This window comes from Barbus barbus (assembly GCF_936440315.1).
Source record: "Barbus barbus genome assembly, chromosome: 16".
Lineage (NCBI taxonomy): Eukaryota > Metazoa > Chordata > Actinopteri > Cypriniformes > Cyprinidae > Barbus > Barbus barbus.
This window is the reverse complement of record NC_136744.1, coordinates 26,371,446-26,380,466: the sequence shown is the minus strand read 5'-3', so window position 1 is coordinate 26,380,466 and position 9,021 is coordinate 26,371,446. Positions and strand designations below refer to the sequence as shown.

At 39.8% G+C, this 9,021-nt stretch overlaps 1 protein-coding gene across 1 annotated transcript; it reads right to left on the bottom strand.

The window, feature by feature from the left end:
* Positions 1–1,802: 1,802 nt before the first annotated feature.
* Positions 1,803–7,643, bottom strand: LOC306882445 (dapper homolog 2-like). The gene is made up of 4 exons (XM_079437060.1): positions 7,251–7,643; positions 4,954–5,086; positions 4,418–4,711; positions 1,803–4,264 (listed from the first exon to the last, which is right to left on the bottom strand). The coding sequence occupies exons 1-4, from the start codon at positions 7,500–7,502 to the stop codon at positions 2,433–2,435; spliced, it is 2,511 nt and encodes an 836-aa protein (XP_079293186.1). The 5' UTR covers positions 7,503–7,643; the 3' UTR covers positions 1,803–2,432.
* Between the last annotated feature and the right edge of the window lie 1,378 nt (positions 7,644–9,021).

The window sequence follows — 9,021 nt, the reverse complement described above, 5'->3', positions numbered from 1 at the left end:
AACTGGTGTAAGTACCATACATGTGAACATACTCTGAAACGAGATTTCAAAGCTGTTCATCATGCTTTTGTGTTGATTGAATAGGACTGCCTCATAAGATCTTACATGATTAAACAAGCATTTTAAAGGTCAACTGCACAACGCAAAGGCATGGGATAGTAGAACTGGGTCAGAATATGGTATTAATTCATCATGGATGTTTAAAACTTGCAAAAAACAAAATAAATAATATGCTAGATACTACAATATACAACAGAAGTAAGCAGTGTATTAGGGTTTGTCACATTAATATATTTGAACACGTTGCCAGTGGTTTAAGTTTCTAAATGCTTCTTTGGGGGTCGGCTGTAGACTATAACATACCTGAATAATTTAACAGCTTTACTTGTATTAAACGTTTTAATAAATCAGGCTTTAATCTACATCTAAAATGAAGGGTAAGCACAATGCAACTCATTTAGACGATTAAAAACAGTGGAAGGTCAAGGTTAGAGGTTAGAGGTCAAACTGAGAAAGAAAGGTTTGGGAGCATGTGGTCATGACCTCTATGTTGAACCTGTTGACTAGCTCCATTGTAAGGCATCAGGGTGTGCGAGATGATCCAGCTAGACAGCCGGTGGAGGTGAATGCAAACACAGGGTCAGGCTTGCTGGCCTTGACCCAGCGTCAAAGAAAAACATTGTGACCTATGCTCTCTCTTTAATCTTGTGATTTGCTTGCTGTTTTTAGTCACAGATGCAACTTTTGGGTTTTATGACACTATGCACTTAGAGGAAATTAGTGTTTATCTCAAAATCAAATTATTTAAAACTAACAATAATATTTTAGTATCAGGTGTTGCATTGTAAGACTTGTCCAAAGTTAACGTACTAACGACCTTTTTTTTCTGTTAGCTGTTAATAAGAAACAATATTACACATCAAGCTGCATTAAAATGATAAATATCAGAGTCAGTTTAGTTTGCAGATAAAAGCAGCCAATTAATTACAAAAAGTGAGGCGAATAAGAATAGACTTTAAATACAGTGCTCGTCAAACAGGTGCTTTTTGTATAAAAACCCTTCCCAGAGCCAGAAACAGCCCTAAAATACATCATCAGTTGTGTTGAATGTGTGCATTGCCATGGTGATAAGACCAAGCAGTGCAGCAAATTGTAAGTAAAAGTTGATGAAATTCTAGAGTCTGTTAGAGAGTTAAGCTCCTTTCAGCCAAGACTAGCAAAGATAAAACAAGTCCAGGGGCCCAAGGTCCATCTGGTCTTCACCTGTGTTGAGTCTATTCAGAACCCTAAACCCCATTCTAACCTCTGTGACACCACAGGAATTTTAATAGAGATTCTGAGACTTGAGTAAAAGAATGAGATTTAGAGATTGTCCACTCTTTGATGTCTGTCTGTCAACTGTTTTTCTCTTCAATTTAATACCCATCTTTCATTGCCTGTGGCTTTAACTGTTTTTTTCCCTTCTTCTCCTTAACAGCTCTGCAGCCTCAAAGCCCTCACCTTGTTCAGATAATTCAATATCATACAAAGATTAATTGAAAACAATAGAGGTCCTGTCAATGTATCTGGTCTTGTATGGATAAAACGCCTGCACACAGATACAAGCACAATCTGAGGTGGAACAATGGACTCTTGAAAACTCTTCTGGTACGGTAATAATAATTAATTTGCTAAAAGTTCCTGTAAGTTGTATTTGCACTATAATTTGAGAGTGTGCTATATGGATGAGACGGTAAAGGAAAACATCTTTAAATAATAATAATTAATTATTTTGAAAGAAAAATAAGATGCACAGCTGAAATGAATGTGAAAAATCACTTTTTTTTTTTAGTTACATCAAGTACAGTATTATTCCCAAAGCAGTTTTCATAGTGCTATTTACACACTTGTTTTGATTAGAAGTAATTTTACAAAGATATTCAAAAGACCTTATTTACATTATACAGCAGGAGTGGCCAACGTTGGTCCTGGAGATTCACAGTCCTCCAGAATTCAGCTCTAACCCAAGTCAATCACACCTGAACAAGCTAATCAAGTTCTAAAAGTTACTAGAAAGCTTCAGGCAAGTTGAGGTTGGAGCAAAACTCCGCAGAACTGTAGCTTTCCAGGACTGATGTTGACCGGCCCTGGTATAAAGTTTTTAAAACAAATCAACAGAGTTGTTGGTGTTGTTGAGAAGTCCAAAGTCACCATGCCAATGTATGACACTTTTATCACTGTCATGTTCAAGGCAAAGTTGGGTGGAGATCAGTGATCGGGTTTGGCCATTTTTGGATTAGAAGTCTCCAAATACTCTTACGAGTTTGCTTGGCTCACAAGTGCAAGTAAACCATGGCCAGTCTAAGTTGGTTAAAAATGGCTCCATGTGAGTCCTAAATTTCAGGTAAAGCTAAAGGTTTACTTAACAGGATCCATTCTAAGCTTTAGTGAAGCTACACCAAAGTCATAACCTTGAGTGACGCTGGCTGAAAGCGGCGGATCTTCTTCTTCAGTGCTCTGGAAGCTTTGATGCGACAGGCTGCTGGCTCTGGGCGATGGTGTTGCTGAAGAGAAAAGCCTGCTGCCGTGGTCCCCATCGCAGCCTGAGCCCACACTAAACCACCTTCATCTTCCTCTTCTTCCTCCAACAGGTCCTCCTCATCCAATGAGAGACTGCTGTCCGAGTCTGAGGCTGTCTGAGAGCCCTGACTGGACTCGCTATCTCCAAACCGGTTTGTGGTGTAGTCGCTCATCTCTCCATCACTGCTTGCTGCGATAGTAGAGTGAAAGAGTGATGCACACTCTGCAGAGTACTCCGAAAACTCTGACTCACAACGCGGAGGGTAGCGGCTGGAGATTGGAGCTGCTGGATATCTAGATTCCAAGTAACTGAAGTAAGAGGAGGTGGAAAGTGAGTGGGGAAGGGCCCGTGGAGGACAACCCCACTGACCGGAGCGAGGCCTGGCACTAACACTCCTTACCATGGCCCCGTTTCGAGAGTTTAACATCTCTTTGGATCTCTGGGTTTGGATAGCTGGGAGAAAAGGGATCTCAGAGGAGGAAGGACATTTCCGAGAACTTTGTTTCTTTTTGGCTTGGTCTAGAAGAAGGTGCACAGGTTCTGGGGCTTTACGGGACTTGGTGGACTTGGAAGTTTGGCTTTGTTGAAGGTGAGAGCTGTTCTGGATGCAGTGAGAGTTGAAAAGTCCATTACAACTGTAATCTGAGCAAGAGTTCATCTGGGACTCTTCCAGATTTGTTACTCTCCCTTTGCATGAGCTGGAGTGTTTTAAGTCAGCTCGGGTTTTGGTGCAGAAATCTCGAGACAAGTGTTTATGCTGCTGTTTCTTTGCTGAAGGCTTCTCAGAGCTCTTCTTTTTCAGTTTTACAAATTTCGTTTTCTTGTCTGCCTGACGCATTTTCACCCTCTGAGACCCTGCCGGAACAAACTGTGCATGGACAAATTCTGATTGAGGTGTGCCGCCAGCTCTACCGTCTTCTCTTCTGAAGGTAAAACTTGATCTCCTCTCTACTGGCTTTGGGACCATAGATGGGTCCTTGGAAAACTGTCCACTCCCTTTGTCTGAAAGACCATTCTCAGACTCAGTAGCAGCCTTGCTTGTGGCTTTCTTTATGGGAAAGTGATTATTTTGGAGATCCATGGAAGGTGTTGAGTGTGTGCCATGGCACAATGTCTGGACCGCAGTTGCTTTGGAATTGGGCTCCAGACCAGGTGCATTCCTCTGCTGCTGATTGCTGTTTAGTGATGAAGATGTTTTTCCAGTCTCCAGTGCATTGTTTAAGGGCATTGATATTTGCTGAAGGGATCCCAGCAGATGAGGAACATTCAGCTGTCCGTAGGACATTTCTTGGGAACTGGGTCTTTGCTCCTGTGTACTGCTAACAGTGTCATTTCTTTTTACGCTTAACAGGTTTATCTTACTGGAGCTTCGCTGTAGTAACTTGTTGATGTATCCAGCAGTCCTGGAATTTGTGGACCCTTCATTTGGGTTTTGGGTTTCCTCTTCAAGACCCACTCCGGACATTTCATCAAGTGCTACTGGATTTCCCTGATCAGCAGTGCAACTGAAGATGGGGCTTTGTAAGGCCACAGCATGCAGTGGACTGGGATAACAGTACACTTCTGTCCCATTGCTAGATACCAGGTTACTGTGGTATTTGGGGTCTACTGAGGGGTTTTGGAGGCTACCACAAGGGGTGGAGCTCTTCACATCAGTGGATTTGAAGGAGCCAAAACCAGGTGCAATCATTCGGTCGAGGTCCCCTGAAATAAAGACACAGGAAAAATGGCATCAAGCTAATGTAGTTAATTTCAGAAGTTAAGCTGGTTATGACTATAGTGCCTACAACAAGATTATACCCATATAGCCCATAGTTCTTTGTTCAAACTTTACCTAAATAACATTTTCATGCTTACCTGTGGAAACAGGTCTTTGTCTTGATCTTTCAGCTTGAGCCAATGTTCTTCGTATACAGCTGCTACCGAGCTTTACTCCTGATCGTGGTGCATCGGACTGGGCAGTGCTCTCATCAGCAGAACAACGACGGGACACACCGGTCTGTCCGGAACCACTACGGCCATGTGGCGCATATGAGGTGGGGAGATGAGGAAGCAGACAGGTTTGAGATGATGAGGAGAGACTCTCACTGTAGACGGAGGTGCATGAATTGGACAATGAGCCTGAACCACCATCACTGAGCTCAAAGAACCCTGGGAGTAGAAATTTGCACTCTTAGATTCGTGTTCATTTTCGTAACAAAAAATGCTTGATGTTGTCCTTCAGTTCTAAAAATGTTGGAAGCTGCTGTACATTTTTAAAGATGCGTGCAATTTGTCACTGTTATGTCCAATACATTAAGACCATTTAAACAAACAGTTTACAGTTCCATTTGGTGTTGGCAAATGGAGCAGAAATTACAATTAGTGATACGTGAATGGGTATGTTTAGTCACCTGAACTGGGTCTGCTGTCACTCTCGAGGTGTTCAGTGGATGCTTTACACACATCCAGTTTCAGGTCATTGATCTGTTGATCTAGCTGCTGGAGATGAGTCTTCAATCCCACATCCTGTTTGCGCAGACGTGTCTGCAAATACAACACACATTCGCAAATATTAGTATGCAAATAAATCGCCTTCATATCATGCATTATCACATAAAATGTATTTAATGCATCATGCAGTGTTTAGTACATTTATTATCCACATTTGCAGACTTGTATATAAACTCAGTATTCATGATACAAATACTAAGCTGAAAGTTTGAGAATTGTGAAGTGCACTAAACTCTGAGTCAGTCAAGCACAACAGAACTAAGTGTTTTTTGTTAAGCTTTTCTTCACTCTGATTCCAAACTAACTACAGGAGAACATGGAAAACTGGATGCTTCCAGACATTTAATGACTGATATGACTCCTGCTGTTATACGACGTAGACAAGAGGAGAAAAGACAGATAGAGAGGAAGCAAATAAAGAAGGAAAGCGGTTGACTATTAACTAGGCAAGGATAAAGGATAGCCCGGGGGAAGTGCTGTAAGATTACTAATCTCTCTCCTGGAGAGGAACACAAACTATTGTGTAAACTAAATATATAGGAACAAGAGGAAATGACAATGCTAAATACAAAAAAATCTATAATGGTTGACTGTAAACCAGCTTTGCAAAGAGTCACACCTGTGCCAAACTCTGACAATGCACAAATGTTAGTCTGTCGTCTTTGTTCTTGCCGGTTAGTGAAAGAGAAGAATGAGGAACACTAATCCGATTTTATCTGAGGGTATTACTGTAAACTATGGTTGTGTGGATAATGCAACCAGTTAAAACAAACCACTTAAACTGAGAAAATTCTTATTGATAATGGGGTTAATATTATAATGAAGGGGTTTCTAAACTCAAGGGGTTTGTTGTAACTAGGTATTGATATATTGAATGAATATGAAGATAAACCTGCTGATGTTTTCTCAAGGTTCCAAGATATTTTGACTAATTAAGCCTTTCTTTTTAAAGATTGCACAAGGACAAATATCTATCTGATAATTCAGAGCAGAGCATAACTAGAAACTTTGTAGCATCACTACAAAAACCTTCATAACTTTTTCAGGAAATTACTTATCCTGGAAATGTACTAATATATTTTGTTTAGTTTTCAGTTAATTTTGGAAATGTAGTTATAAACAGCGTATAAGAAACTTATCTGCATTGGTGGAGCTCTTATTGTAGATGATATCCACTGTGCAATTTCATTGTGCTTTGTCAAAAAGATGCCATTTTGTGATTGATTTAAATGGTGTAAGAACACTATTGCCAGTCTCTAATATGTCTATAGACCAGAGTCACTTTGACCGTCAAGCATTAGAAGGGTTCAACAAAAGTCCAAAAGGTTCAAACGTGCATTGGCTGCGGGGTCAAATCGGTGTCGCCGACCGGGCCACAATTCCTCTGTTGCCATTCTCATTAAATTGGGTTAATCATCAGAAATGGACTGGCCCCCCTCAGAGCTCTTGATTTATGACCCCTCACTATATGACCCCCAGCTGAGCCTGTGATTCGACACTGGGTTCAATCATCAAGGGCACTGCCGAACCATGCACAAAATACACCAGTGAATCCTCACTACAGTAAAAGCACATGGCAAAGTAGGTTATATTCAAAGATTCGCATTTGCTGCTGGAAAATCTACTTAATAATGTAAGAACTGACTAAATCATAGAAAACATCTGGTAGATCTATCTATATCCATTCAAAATTATGACATCATTCGCATTCTTAGTTACCACATTCATAACCAAAATTAATATACAAGTGAAGTGTTTTAAAAGAATCATTAATGAATTTTACATGGTTTTGTCAGCATTTTTCGTGAACATTTTTTACTTGGCTGGTATAAATAGTCATATGACTAGAGCTGTTTAATCAAGTCTTTGTCAAAGCTCCATGAAAGAAAGGCAAATAAAAGCTGTAAAAGCATAATACAGATACTGTATTTGATACATAAAATATTTAAATGGCCTATTATTGATTATTATTCATATGAATAAGTTTGCTTTAACCCACATTTTAATGGTCAGAGCCCAAGGGCCCAATTTTGGACTGTCTGATTCACACGGTTTTATTATGCAAAGTAAAAATAAATATGCATTTATACTTTAATATTTTTGTTGCCCATCTGTTAGAAAAAAAAAATCAACTGTATACAGTTGTCACCAAAGTAAACCACAAACTTCATTCAAAATGATTAATAAGATGTCTTACCAGATGTTGTTTGAGTAGAGTAAGTGTTGCCTCCAGTCTCAGTTCCTCTGTGCTCACGTTCTCGTGTTTTGATGTCTCGGTCTCCTCTCTGTTCAGGGTCAGAGCCCAGTGCACCATGGCACTCTGCTTGCCCCGGAGGAAATGCAGCTCCTGCAGTCCAGCCAGCGCTGCGTGCAGCCTCTCTCCTGTCCTCCGGTCCATTCCTGCAGCTGCGCTCAGCACACCTGACCCAGGTATTTTTCTTCCCAACATTATCAGACGTGCTGTTTAGACATTTCCAGAAAGGCGAGGAAATAACGAGATGCGCTATGTGACAGTGTGAATCAACTATTGTGTTTGGACGAAACGCGTGAGTGTATACAGTACCTGCATAACCCCGCCCACCTCCGCTCTGACCGCGGTAAACCACGCCCCTCGCTGGCTGATTGGCTGAGCATGGTCAGTGAATTTGCCAATCATGCTTTGGTAAATGTCTGGGGCATGAATTTGAATGAAGTTATGTGACCAAACGCTCGAAGCAAGCAAGCAAGGAAAAAAGTTAGTGCGATCAAATTCATATTTATGAGCTGAGACATCGCAGGAATCGCAAATATCTACCACGATACGTATCAGTATTCAGGATGCGTAGATTTCTCAAGACTCTGCGTCTTATAAACATAACGCATACAAAAAGGAGTTATTCATAATGGACACAACAAATCCAGATTAAACTGTCTACCTTTTATATGTGTTTTATACCTTTATCCACGTACATACACAATAAATAAATCGCTTAATCGAACTTCGTTTGAACAATTAGCGACTAGCGCCCTCTTGCGTCCGATGCCTGACTTACAGAAAACCTGAAAGCGTCAATAAACATTGATAACATTGATCATTAAAATAAGTGCCATGGAAACATTTTAACACTATCCGGGGAAAAATTCCTAATGCTTTTGGACATACCATAGTTCATGTCTGTAAAATGTCAAGAGCTGAAAGTAAAACCAAACAAAAATATATTATACAAATAATAACTTTTTTATTTTTTATGTGGACCATGCTGAGTGTCAAACAGAGTTTATTGCACTGAGAGTATCTGGAATCAATGTGCATTTTTTGGTGTTGTGTGTTGATGAGAACAGGACATTAGATAGCATCACGGTTGGAGGCGCTGTGTCTGTGAGGTAAAGTCAAAATGTGCCACATCTCATTCCTCTACAGCTTACATGAGTTTACCTCTGACAGTCACAGGATGTGGGAAAGGAAGTGAGATGCAAAAATAAATACCACAAACAGACCTTTTATGTGTAAACCAGAGGATGCAAAATCTGATCAAGATTAAATACAATGTTTTATCAATGTCATAAAATACGAGATGGTTTGATAAGGTTTTCGAATCAGCCATCTAAACAAATTAATCTCACAAATCGGTCATAATTTACCTCAAAATCAAAAGAGAGAAAGCAATCTTATTTTGAATTACAAAAATTAAAGTGTACTTTTAGGACCTTTATGATGGCTTTGCATTCTAGTTCTCATGATTATGTAGTACAAAAAGCCAATTCATAATGAAAAATAAAAGTTATTGTGTTTTTGTAATACAGCTTTTACAGTCAGTGTAATAATTTATGCAAAACCTAGTCATATTCTAATGACAAATGAAATAAATTGAGAATCAATGGGTTTAATTTTATGTAAAATATAGTTTCCTAATTTTTGTTCAATATTTTGGCAGATATGTCTTTGTGAGATGCATCCATGCCGATGTCAGAAACAGAATCCTGTGTGA

Excerpts from the sequence above, each read along its gene's own strand:
- LOC306882445 (XM_079437060.1), bottom strand. The coding sequence starts at position 7,502 with ATGTTGGGAAGAAAAATACCTGGGTCAGGTGTGCTGAGCGCAGCTGCA. Across the intron at positions 5,087-7,250 it reads CTCTACTCAAACAACATCTG|ACACGTCTGCGCAAACAGGA; the intron begins GTAAGACATCTT and ends TTGTATTTGCAG. Across the intron at positions 4,265-4,417 it reads ACAAAGACCTGTTTCCACAG|GGGACCTCGACCGAATGATT; the intron begins GTAAGCATGAAA and ends TCTTTATTTCAG.